Source organism: Sorex fumeus, unplaced genomic scaffold (genome assembly GCF_029834395.1).
Source record: "Sorex fumeus unplaced genomic scaffold, SorFum_2.1 ptg000109l, whole genome shotgun sequence".
Classification (NCBI taxonomy): domain Eukaryota; kingdom Metazoa; phylum Chordata; class Mammalia; order Eulipotyphla; family Soricidae; genus Sorex; species Sorex fumeus.
The window spans coordinates 2,028,222-2,041,445 of NW_026606166.1; the positions used below are offsets into that span (position 1 = coordinate 2,028,222).

The 13,224-nt window shown below is 41.7% G+C and overlaps 1 protein-coding gene across 14 annotated transcripts in view; it reads left to right on the forward strand.

The window, feature by feature from the left end:
• CDC14B (cell division cycle 14B) overlaps window positions 1-13,224 on the forward strand; it is a 102,106-nt gene that overhangs the window by 5,946 nt on the left and 82,936 nt on the right. For 9 of the 14 annotated variants that reach the window (XM_056134861.1, XM_056134862.1, XM_056134865.1 and 6 more), the window contains exon 2: window positions 6,592-6,618. The exons of the other annotated variants lie outside the window; for them this stretch is intronic. In XM_056134861.1, the coding sequence (XP_055990836.1) occupies window positions 6,592-6,618 (27 nt within the window). The remainder of the gene's footprint in view (window positions 1-6,591; window positions 6,619-13,224) is intronic. 14 annotated transcript variants of the gene reach the window in all.

Below are 13,224 nucleotides of genomic sequence, written 5' to 3' on the forward strand. Positions count from 1 at the left end.
TCCTTATAGAATGGTGAGATCCTGGTAGTGAATCTGTAATACAGCTCATGGAGGATCTTGATGTATTGAGTTTGAACACCCTATTTGGCTAGGGCTTTGATGACCACTTCAGTCTCAACAGAATCAAAGGCCTTCTTTAAATCAATGAAGGTTAGACAGAGTGGCATCTTGAACTCCCGAGAATCCTCAATGAGCTTGATTACTGTGTGGATATGGTCGATGGTGCTGAATCCTTTGCGGAACCCGGCTTGCTCGCATGGTTGTCCTTCATCTAGTGTTCTGCCAATCCTATTTAGGATGACTCGAGTGAACAACTTGTAGATGACAGACAATAGGCAGATCGGGCAACGGTTGCCAATGTCGTGGATGTCTCCCTTGTACAGTAGAACAGTCCTGCTGGTTTTCCACTGGGACGGAACCTGGCATTCAAACAGGTAGCATGTGAAGAGCCGAGCCAGTGTATTGATAGGTACTGACGGCAGATTCTTCAGGTGTTCAGGTCTGACCTTGTCTGGAATGGGTGCTATTCGCTTCTTTACCAATGAAATGGTGTGTCAGATTTCAGAAGGGAGAATGCTGGGAGCGACATATCCATCCTGCAGAATTTGGTATGTGGGCAGGTGAACGTGGCTATCGAAGAGATCCGAGTAGAAGTTATGGATAATCTTCTTCATTGCCCTTCTGGAAGATGTGATCGATCCATCAGGATGTCGGAGGGCAGTCATCTTGGTCTTGTAGTTGTCGACGGACAGGTGGGTGTTTTGAATGCTTTTCCTGGCTTCTGCTACATCGGCCTGCACTGCTGCTCGTCTCTCTTTGAGGTCTTCCTTTATCACTTCTCTGCACTGCTTTGAGTGTTTGGACATTGGCTTCTGGTTGCCTGAGGCTCGAGCCAAGTCACATTGGTAAATGAGCTCCAGAGTTTTTGAAGACAGACATCTTTTTGTGGCTTTCTCTCTCGGCATTCCTCACACAATTATGGAGGTACTGAAACAGTCGATCTATTCTTCTTCAGTGTTGTCAATGATGGCGTCTTCCCATGTTGCTGAAATAGTGTCAAAGAGCTCCCAGTTGGTGGTCGTTCTGCGAGTTCTTTTCTTAAACCTTGCAGCCCTTTCTTTCCGTTCTGTGAAGTAGAATATTGCACGAAATTTTCATGCAATATTCTACACTTCTCTAGTGTTGAGACGGTGGTCCGATTTCGTTTGGAATTTTTGGATGGCAGTGACATAGGTCAGGCAAAACTGTTGATTGAATATGGTGTGGTCAATTTTGTTGTGGAACTGTCTACTGGGAGATTCCCATGTCCGACATTTAGATTTGGCCTTCTGGAACTGTGAGTTACCATGGATGATTTTGGTTGACTTGATGAACTCGGACAGTCTCTCACCCTGTTTGTTCCATTCTAGGCCATGGGTCCCGGTATGAGTTCTTTGGCCGATCTTCTCGGTCCTATATTGTCATTAAACTCACGGACAATGATCTTGTAGAAGGTGTGGTCTTCTTTGTAGAACTTCTCCAGCTCCATGTAGAACTTCTCAATTTCTTCTTCATCGTAATTGGATGTTGGTGCATAGGTGATGAAGATAAAAACTGCTGACAATGAGCCAGCAATTATTCCAGTGTAATCGTCCGATTTGGGTTGTTAGGGATTTGAATGACAAGGACACTGACATCACCAACACCTCTTTTGTCGCATGTTCCGAGGAACATTTCTTCTCTAGTGTAGAAAATGGGGGTGATGTGATCAATGCCTTCTTGTCTCTGTCAGACCAATGATGTCGTATTTGAACTTCCATGCTTGCACCATCAGGTCCTCGATGTATGCATCCAATGCCAGTGTAGGTGCATTAAAAGTACAGACAGTCATTTTAGTCCTTCTTCATTTTGGCAGCCTAGTTCGGCCCTGAGATTTTATCAGCCTCTCCTTCCTCATCCTTGATGCTGCCGTATTGGGGGCTCTTTCAGGGTCAGGGGAATGAGACACATTGTATTTACTGTTTTTGGCATATGGAATACGCCACGGATAGCTTTCCAGGCTCTGCTGTGCAGACGGGATACTCTTGGTAGCTTGCCGGGCTCTCCGAGAGGGATAGAGGCTTTTACGGTAGCCTGTAATCACCCTTGCAGGTGTTTCCATGGTTCAAACCCCATCAAATATGGTACGGTAATCTTGGAAGATGGGTATTAAGTGTCTTATGATGTGTTGCGTGGCTGTAAAGCAGCCTGGAGTGTGGCAGTGGCTGGGTAGTGGAGGTAGTAGTACTACTGTTATAATAACAGTAGGTAGGTACTGTTATTATAACTAGCAGAAGAAGCAGAGGGCCCAGCCGTTGATCGTCATTTTGCTCGAGCGGGCCCAGTAACGTCTCCATTGGAGACTTGTTGTTACTGTGTCTGGCATATCGAATATTTTTATTTATTATAGTATAATAAATAAATTTTATATTGAGTGAAGTAGTAAGTGATTATATTGGTTAATATATTGGTCAAGATTTATCTTTTAAACATGGATTATAATGATATCTTGATACTCATCTAATAAAATTAAACATGATGCATGACCCTTTTATTTATTTATTTATTTATTTTCTTTTTGGGTCACACCCGGTGATGCATAGGGATTACTCCTGGCTCATGCACTGAGGAATTACTCCTGGCGGTGTTCGGGGGACCATATGGGATGTTTGGAATCGAACCCGGGATGGCTGCGTGCAAGGCAAACGCCCTACCCGCTTTGCTATTGCTCGAGCCCCAAGCATGATCCTTTTAAATAAGATTTATAATATTCACACCAGACATCATTAGACAGAAATTTTATTTACTAATTGGGAAATATTTATTGAATGCTTATTATGTAAAATAGTCGTGTATATTTATTGTTTACAGTGATAGAAATATTTTTCTTGATAGGAAGGAAATACTGTTACTTGGGGTGCTGATTCAAGAAGGAAATAAGTTCATTTTTCTTCAATAGTTACATGTATATTATTGAGTTTCAGTAAGTTCATCAAAGTATTTAGCATTCATTTTTCTTGCCTCTCCTTACTCTTAAATTTGTGCATAATGTGAGTTTATTCTCTTGAGTTATGTGTTTGCTTGATTCTTCAGCAATTTTTCTTCTGATGGTTTTGTCAGTTTTTTGCTGTATCTCTGATTCCTTAGATAGTTGAACAGCAAACAAGTTAACAGTCACAGTTCTCTCTTGCTCCAGTGAACATAGAAGTGGTGGTTGGGTCAAGAGATGCAGCGACAGTAGAATGACTGGGTTAAAAGGTGGTGGTGGGCAGCGGAGCAGGCACTCACCTTGCGCAGGGTGGCCTGGCTTCCATTCCAGCATCACTTAGGGTTGTCTCAACCCACCAGGGGTAATTCCTGAGTGCAGAGCCAGGAGTAAGCCCTGAGCATTGCTGGGTGTGGCCCCCAAACAAAAAAATGGGGCCCGAGAGATAGTACAGAAGGTAATGCTTGCCTTGCACCCAAGCCATCTTCAGTTAAATTTTCTGCACTGCACGTGGGCACTAACAGGAATGATCCCTGAGCACTGAATCAGGAGTCAGCCCTGAGCACCGATGTGACCCAAAAACTAATGTCAGTAGTTCCAGTCAAGCATAAGCTGTGACATTCTGTGAATCAAAGGGAATGGATTTCCCTAATTTCTGTTGGGAGTAGGGAGAGAAGCGTTAAAAAGACAGTGAAGATTTTTGTTTGTTTTTCTGCTACACCTGGCAGTATTTTGGGCTTACCCTGGCTCTGCATAGGGATCACTCGTGGCGGTGCTCAGAGAACCATATGGAAAATTGAAGCTGGATCTGCCATGTGCAAAGCAATCACCCTATGCACTGTACTGTTGCTCTGCCCCCTCTTGTAAATTCCCGAGTCTCTGGTTCTAGTTGATAGAAATTAGTGTTATGTTATATTTTTGAGAGAATTCTTTTTTGGGGGGATAACTTCTCCAGCTGTGCTCAGATGTCCCAGGGGGCTACCCCAGCATTATTTGAGGGTTTGTGTGGTGCTGGGATTGAATTCTTATATTTAAAGGCATGGATTCAATCCCTTTGAGCTGTATTCCAGGTCCTTTATCAGAGAGAATTGAGATGATGGTAGGGGGAGTTGGGCCAAACTCCTGGTTTTGTACTCAGGAACACTCCCTGCAGTGCTGGTGCTTAGGAGGAACCCTGTGCAATGCTGTGAATTCAGAGGGGGTCAGCCACAGGCCAAGCACCTTAAACCTGCTACAATCTCTCTGTTCCTTTTGAGAGAATTTTAGAAATCATCTAGCTATATTACAACTGTCCACTTTTTCCTCCAAAGTAGCCAAAGCCAGAGAAAATGCAATTTTGGCAAAGCTGATGCTGCGTTTTTTTGTTTTTATTTTTGCTAAAAAAATTGGGGAATGGGGGCTGGAGGGAGATGCAGAAATGATGCAGCTGCTTCACAGAGTGATTTATTGAACATCCATTGATTCCTGCAGTAACTGGCTGTGCTAGCACACTCAATAGCTTGTCTTTGCAAAATTAAGCTTGAGAGGTGAATATTAGAAATGACCAGATTTAAGATAGTCCAGGCCCTCCAGAATTCATTTTCCAGATTGGTTATCACACAATCTGATTTCCCAGATGTTTCATTCATTTTTCTTAAGTAATAAAAATAAATCACTGCTAGAGGAACTCATGAAATCTATACTTTATTTGCTAATTGACAAAAAGAAGTGTGTAATAAATATCTACTCTGCCAGGCCTTTCCCCCTAAGTACTTAAAATAAATTACTGCTAGAGGAACTCTCTCATGAAATCTATGTTTTGTTTGTGAATTGAGAATATAAAAGTTGGTAACTCTGAGGGGGATCTAGAGTACAGAGGAATCATATTGTTGAAAGCTTTGGGGAAGGAAAAATGCTCCTTCTTGTGGCTTTGCATAGGAACTCGGAGAAAGTGAGTGCTTGCCCTTGTATGGGTGGAACAAAGCCTCGTTACTAATAAATCTCGGGGGGCCTCTGTTCTCCTACCTAGTTAAAAATAAAGTGCACAGGAGTGTTGAGGATGGAAGGAAGGGGGTGCATGTGGAGTGCAGGGTTTTGTTTCTGGTTGAGAGAAGAACTCCATAATGAGCTGGGGCCCAGCAGTGGGCTGGGCCAGCGCACAGAGCTGCAGTCAGCAGGGCTTGGAAGGGTTTCAGGCTCCAAAGCAAACATTTCCCCCATGCATTTATATGCAAAAAGGACTCAGTGAATCAGCAAAGTGAATGTGCGGTACGTTTGCTTCTCCCTGGGTCTGAGCACTGGTTTTCACGGCAGAGACACTCCAGATAAGGCTGCTCTGTATTTGTTAGAGCCACGGGGGAGATTTGGTGCCTTGGGGATATTTCTGACCTGGAAAAATGTTAGTTTCTCTTTAAAATTCCTTATAAGGGAAAGGATAAAGCTCTTCCTTTCTATCGGAGACTATTTTTCGTATTTTAACTATACTAAAGAGTTTGTGTTTTGTTATTAAAGTGCAGCTAATCTCAGTGGGTGGGGAAAATGACATCATACTGGGAGGGCTCAGGCAGGAGGTTATTGAAAGAAAGAGGCCTGGTGGAATCCACAGTGTTCCGACAGTGTTCCGAAGGGTTAGTGTAAAAGTAGATAGTGCTTTGTCACAGTGTTTTGGTCCGTTGTATTTCACTGATCCAAAATATTTGATACTGGTGGTGCCCCTTGATGATAGGGAGGTTATTTTGTTTCATTTGTTTTATTTTCGTGGGTAAAACGAATGGTATTTCAAAGAAGACTTTGCCATGTGAATATGTTGTGCAAGTTTCCTTGGTAGGACTGGTAGTCAGACATAAATAAGAAATCAAACTTTTTTTCTTTGCTGGAGGATTGAATCCCGATCCTCACATGTGCATAGCAAACACTCAGCCACACTGGGCCACATCCTGGCTCAGAAATTAAAACTTTTTTACACTGGAACAAAAGAATTCCAGTGACCATTCCCGTGCTGTCCCCTACCCCCCCACCCCCTTCATTCTCGCTACAGGATATAATAACAGGATAAAATATTAGCAGTCTTTTAAAGTCTTTTACATTAAAGTTACTCTTGTTTATTTTGGGGCCCACACCTGGCTGTGCTCAGGGCTCACTTCTGACGCTGAGCTCAGGGATCTTCCTGGTGGGGTTTCGGGGCTCAGATGATTTGCCAGGGATAGAACCTGGTATCCTCCCTGCTGTTCTGTCTCTCCAGCCGGTACTTTCACAGTTGTCTGTGAGTTGAAATGGAGAACACGGGTGGACTGGCTTTTATGAATTTGAGAGACTGCCCCTCTCAGGATGCACACCTTTGTGAGGGGGTTAAGTAGGTGCAGGGTGGTGTGGGCAAAGTCATAGTATTGTTTCTTCACATTTATTTCATTTTTAGCTTCTGAAGTTATTCACTTAAGTTTTCGAGTCTGGAACAACCGAGTATGATATCCTCAAGCAATGATATCCTTAGAAAATATTTTCCAAAGTAAAATTGCTTTGAGTCGGATATTTAACTGGACTGTGTACATCTCATCTGGGTTTCAGTCTGCATGAACGTTTACGCCCTCTCTCTTTCTTTTTCTCTATAGCTTTTCATGGATACTGCTCCAACACAGGTATTCAGACCATTGACTCTACTTTGCAGTTCTTTCTGATCATTTTAAAACTGTAGATTTAATCTGTTAGTGTGAATCTTGCTTTTGTCCCTCCCTGTTTACGTGTCTTAAATTTAGTCTTAGGAAACACATGTAGTTTTCTATTATATGTAGAATATCTTTTGTATGTTTACGACTTAAGTTGATATTTGTTATTATATGAAAAATTCTGTTTTCTGTGTATCAATAATGCTGAAAGTTTCTGTAATAATTGGGTTACTCATGAATGCTGTATCTTGGATGGGGGTGTACTTGGGTGATACTAATTTTTTTCTCTGTTATCACTATCACTATCACCCTGTTGTTCATTGATTTGCTAGAGCGGTGCTCCATTCACCCCTGTCATGTGCTAGTGTAGCCCAAGGCTTTATAAGCTCTTGCTAAAAGGATGTATAAAATGCATTGTTATGATTATAAAAGACTTTATTTATCCTTCTTCCTCTATACCCCAAAACTAGGCGACTCAGTTCTTTCTAGACATTTCTTGCTGAAAGGACAGGCCTATGTCATATTTATTGTATTTGGCCAAAGGAAGTGTTCATAAAATGCCAACTTAAACTTTGGGAACAGAGAAACCTTTCTGAAGTCTGTTTAAAACAAAATTAAAAAGTGTTTGGGTTCCTTTTGATTTTCAAGTTCCATCAAGTCAGTTATCTAAAGAACACCTTTGAATAAATATCTGTATCTTGATCTAGGATCTAGTTCCAATTAAAAAATTTTCTAACTATACTTCTTGGCCATTTATTCAACTCCATAAATTTTGGGATTCCTTAATTTCTAAGGAGTTCTATTAGAGTACTTTGTTCACAGAGCAGTTCAAAGATTTGGTGTCATTGTCTTTGAGTATGACAAGCTGAGGAGGCTGGACTGAGTAAATTCACTCTTAACATCACATGCTGACTTCATTTCTCAGGTGGATCAGTTTTTAACATTCAAGCTTGCTTGGCAGTGAAAAACATCAGAGAAAAACATCTTGTCCCTGATGTCAGTGATATTTGTTATTCCTTCAAGTTCTAATTTGAAAGTAAAATTACTTTCTTGACACTGCTATAAAATTTGACATTGACATTATGACATTTTTTTTTAAGCCTAATCCATAGTGCCGTACTGTTACGGATTCTGAATTCTGCAAAGCCCTCTGTATGTGGACCATTGCAGCTGAATCATTCTCTGCATTATGCTCACTTATACTCTGCTCTATTTGTATGAGTTATTCTATAAAATTAATGTATCCTTTCGACAAATATTTGTGGAGCAAGAGATTGGACCAAATGTTATTTAAGGAGAATATGAAGATGTAATGTACTCCTTATTTCTGAAAGACTGAGAAAGGATAGAGCCTTAATATTAAATAAAGATAGGTGATCAAAGAATCAGTCATTGTATACTTTTGTTCTTTGTTAAAACAACTTTAGTTTGAGAGAATTTTTGTGGTTGAACTATTTTCTCATCAATTATTATACACTGTGAATTATTTCAGCTTGTGGTGAAAGTGATCAGTCTTAAAGGCCCTCCCCACCCTCCTTCTCTCCCTTCCCTTCCTTCCTACTCTCTCCTCCCTCCCTCCCTCCCTCCCTCCCTTCCTTCCTTCCATCCATCCAAGTGTGTTTTAAGTCACACAAGCATTGCTCTGGGCCGACTCCTGTCTTTGTACTCAGGGATCACTCCTGACAACCTTTGGGGACCCATATGGGGTTCTGAGGATCGAACTTGAGTCAGATGCATGCTATGCAAGCCTTCTACATCTGTATTATTGCTTCAGCCCTTGCCTTTTTCTTGTGTGTAGATATTGATAATATACTGAAACACCTATCTCCACTAAAGGTCTACTTTCTAATAAATTCTTTTTTTTTTTCCCACTTTTTGGGTCACACCCAGCGATGCACAAGGGTTACTCCTGGCTCTGCACTCAGGAATTCCTCCTGGCGGTGCTCAGGGGAACATATGGGATGCTGAAAATCAAACCCAGGTTGGACGAGTGCAAGGCAAACACCCTACCTGCTTGCTGTGCTATCGCTCCAGCCCTCTAATAAAGTCTTTATCTCTAAATTGACCTTCACAATATGGAGGCTGTAATCTAAGAGTGGATACTTTGTTTATTCTTAAGAATACCTAATTTATTGGTCTGAATGAATTGCAGAGATTACAGAGTATCTTTTAAGATGAGCATTACTACTTCTTTTTATTTTCTTTTTGGGTCACACCCAGCAGTGCTCAGGGAACCAGAATGAACCTGGGGTCAGCAGTCTGCAATGCCAGCACCTCAGCCTCTGTGCTATTTCTATGGCCAGAGTATTACTTCTCAAAAAGAAGGTAATACAGATAAAAATCCTTAAATATTTTCGGAAGTAGATTTGAACTATGTAACTTGAACTTGAACAGCATACTGATTTTTACATTTATTTTAAATAGCTACCAAAGAAAAGTTGCTTTGACGTGTATGTGTAAGAGAATTAACAGGGATTTGCATTTTGGAGAGCTGTTCTCTGTGTGCTCTCTGAATCTTCTATTATAATACTGTCATTAGAGAACCTGGAAGCAGCTAAAACATGAAACTGTGAAGTATCTTCACATGGATTTCTTTCTTTTTTGACAATAAACTGTCAAGAAATCTTAGCATTTAGCCAGCAAACACAACTGAGTTTGGGATTTTTTTTTTTTTACTTGACTTTAACTATATTCTGATTGGGAACTCTGTGACTGGCAGGGTTGGAAGTACACATTGGCTCAGGCTGTGTGTGCGGCATGTGGTGGTCTCCTCCTTCTGTGGCTGCAGGCGGGCTTCCCGCATCTCTGCTTTCTGGGGACTGACAGCAACACCCTGGACACCCTGACATTTTCTTTAGATCCCCAGCACGTGACGATGGAGGAGGCTCCACATCTTGACAGGCTGAGGAGGAATAGAACCTTAATATTCTAAAAGAAGACAGGATGAAAATCAGTCATTGGATAATTTTAGTCTCTTCTTCCTTAGATATTTTCTTCCTGTGATATGTCCAGGTAAATACACATAGTCATTCAAAGTCATTCTTCTGAATGAATGGAATCCTTGCAAAAGGATATTTGAACTGCATTTTTGTTATTGTTGGATCACACCCATCATTATTTAAGGCTCATCCCTGGCTCTGCTCTGGAATCACTCCTGATGGCCTCTGAGGGCCCTATGGAGTGCTAGGGTTCAGACCCAGGTGATCATGTGCAAGGCAAGTACCCTGCCCCCTGTGCTCTCTCTCCAGCCTCTTGGGCTGCATTGGAAAAGAGTTTATCCCTTTCTAGACCATTCAAGAATAGTTATTGAACACATCACAAATAAATGTCTGCATTTGCCTTCATTTGGAAGCACCATTGCCCCTCCTTTCTGGCAGCTGGGGTGGACATTACCTCAGGAATGACTCCTAGTGAGGTTCAAGGGCCCATGTAAGGTAAAAGGTAAAGGCCCTCCTGTTGATCGTCGATTTGCTCGAGCGGGCCCAGTAACGTCTCCATTGGAGACTTTGTTGTTACTGTGTCTGGCATATCGAATACTCTCGGTAGTTTGCCGGGCTCTCCAAGAGGGGCGGAGGAATCGAACTCGGGTCGGCCATGTTGGCCGCTTGTAAGGCGAACGCCCTACCGCTGTGCTATCGCTCCCCCCCTGTGAGGGCCCATGTGGGATGCTAGAAATGGAGCCCGATTGGCCATTGCAAGATAAATGTCCTACTCACCATACTGCTGTGGATCCAAGTCCCTCTAGTGGTTTCAGAATTGTTGATTCAGAAAACCACCATTTCTAGCCGAAATGCTAAAGGATATTGTTTTTATCCTTGAATTAAACATTATATTTTATAACTGTATATTGATATGACATCATAGCATTATACAAGTCTTAGCTATGTGTAATTATAAATTTACATCTATGTATAATACTTCCACTATTAAAAGAGTTATCTAATATTCTGTCAGTTATCTAATATTCTGTCTCCAAAATAAAAATGTCAGATAGGGGCTGGAGCAATAGCACAGCGGGTAGGGCGTTTGCCTTGCACGCGGCCGACCCAGGTTCGATTTCCAGCATCCCATATGGTCCCTTGAGCACCGCCAGGAGTGATTCCTGAGTGCAAAGCCAGGAGTAAGCCCTGAGCATCGCCGGGTATGACCCAAAAAGTAAAAAAAAAAAAAAAAGTCAGATATTTGATAGTGAGTAAACCTGAACCTCTAAAATTAAATTTTCACTTTTTTTTTCTTTAGATTTGGGCCACATCGGGCAGTACTTGTTAAGATCATGTGATGCTGGAGTTGGAGCCTGGGCTCAAACATGCAGAATAGGTGCTCCAGCCCTTTCAGCATCTCCCTTGCCCTCTTGAATTTTCTTTTGTTGCTTTTTTTGGTTTGTTTGTTTCTGGGACACACCTGGTAGTGCTCAGAGTTTATTCCCAACCACGCTTAGGGATCGCTCCTAGGTGAAGCTCAGGGAACCACATGCAGTGCTGGGGATTGGTCTTGGGTCAGCTGGACACAAGGCATATGGCCACACTGTATTATTGCTTCAGCTCCTTGAAAAAAAAATTATCAAAAATTTGGTGAAGGATTCTATTTTAAAATGATTTCAGACTACAAATACTATTCTAATGTAGAAACTTAAAAACAAGATTACTAATTATTCTTATTTTATGTTGGGAAAGCAATTTTTAAAATTATGCTTAAGCTTTGTGTACTTATTATATGCTTCATTTAATGTAACCCTGTGCGATACTGTTTTTGTTTGTTTTTGGTGAGTGTGTGTGTGTGTGTGTGTGTGTGTGTGTGTGTGTGTGTGTATGATTATATTATCCTTCCCATGATTTACAGAGACTAAATTGGCATTTCTAAAAATTGTTGTGCCTGACTTGTTTTGGGTTCTCCCAAAATTGAGTCAGAGTCTATGCACACCTTGCATGCATTGGACCCAAGTTCAATCCCTGGCACCCCATATGGTTCCCTGAGCCTGCTAGGAGTGATTCCTGAGTGCAGAGCCAGGAGTAACACCTGAGCACTGCCAGAGCATCCCCAAAGCAACAACAAACAGCAAAAAACCCCAAATTCAAATGCAAAAATTTTGTGAGATGATCCCAAGGGGAGCAGTGGGTTATCAAATGATCAGTACTGTGGTCGGGAGCAGGGTCCCAGGGGTGATTCTGCCAGCATAGTGCTAAGCAGATGGTGGGCTTGGGGAGAAAGTGAGCAGGGCTATATATATTTGATGGTGCTCAGGGGTCCTTATGGGATTCAGGGATTGAATCCAGTCAGTCATATACAAGGCAAATGCCCTCCCCACTGTGCTGGGATATTTTACACCCCAATAACTAAGAAAGGGAGCAGATTTTTGTAGGGGCACTGAGAGTGCCCATGAGCGACAGCAAAGAAATGCTGGTGTCACTGCCGAGCAGAAAGGAATGTTCAGGGCTCCTTCTCCTGACCAGCGAGCACCCAGCTGTGCAGTACCACTGTGCAGTGTCCTGCGTGACCAGGAGCATTTTTTAATAGAAGGTGATGAGAACAGGTACATGTGTGAGGGTGAAAGCTGTGTGTTTAAAATGCTAGCTTAAGGTCAATTTATAATTCAGGGTAATTGGAAGGATTTAGATTTTCAGGAAAAGCCCCAGAAATAGTGTTGTCATGTGGAGGCTTGACTAATAATTGGCTGATAAGCATCTTGGAAGTATGGTTAAAGATAAGTTGAGTAAATATGAAGTGACCTCAGGAATTGTGCTTTTCCAGCGTAGAATGCCAGGCTTGGGTCCCTGGAGATTTCATGTTCTATATAAATTCCAATTCCAGAAACACCTTTTTGCCAGGTAAATGGACTTGTGCATCTACTCCTATTTTTTAACTTCTTTATCCTCATAAGTCTATATAAACAAACTCAAGGAATGCTTGAGAAAGTTTCAAGATAGAAAAACCTGCTGATTTTATTGCTCGGGAAGTTTATCTGTATCACATGCATATACAAAATTAGGGAGGTCAGATTAGCTCCGTACGATGTGGTCTCAGCGCCATTTTTCTATTTTGGGGATGCTTTTCATGTATTAAAGTCTCACACAGTTCCTTTTAATTTTCCCTGGAAGCTCATGTAGTTTGTTGTTTTCAGTGGCAGGTGTTAATAAGCCATGTTGTTAATCTGTAAAGGCATACTTTTAACAATGCTCAAGCTTTCACAGGGGATTAATAATAAAATACTTGATTTTTGAAAGCAGCAGAAATAATTTTGCTTCATCTTCTTGAACATCATCCATGGGTAGGTTTTAAAACTTAATTGAGGGGCCAGAGAGCTTGTACAATGGGTAGGGTGTTTGCTTTGCACAGGGGCCAACCTGGGCTCATTCCCAGAACCCCATCTGGTCCCCTAAGCACCAGCAGGAATAATTCCTGGGTGCGGAGCCAGGAGTAACCCCTGAGTACAGCCGAGTATAGCCTAAAAACAAAACCAACCCTCTTTCCCCCCCAAAACCCCTCAAACTTATTTGAAAAAGTGGTACTGATTTCTTTCTCCAGAATTTTTATAAGTACTTCTGTGTTGTTCCAAGAGTCTACATTTTATTAATAAAAGAT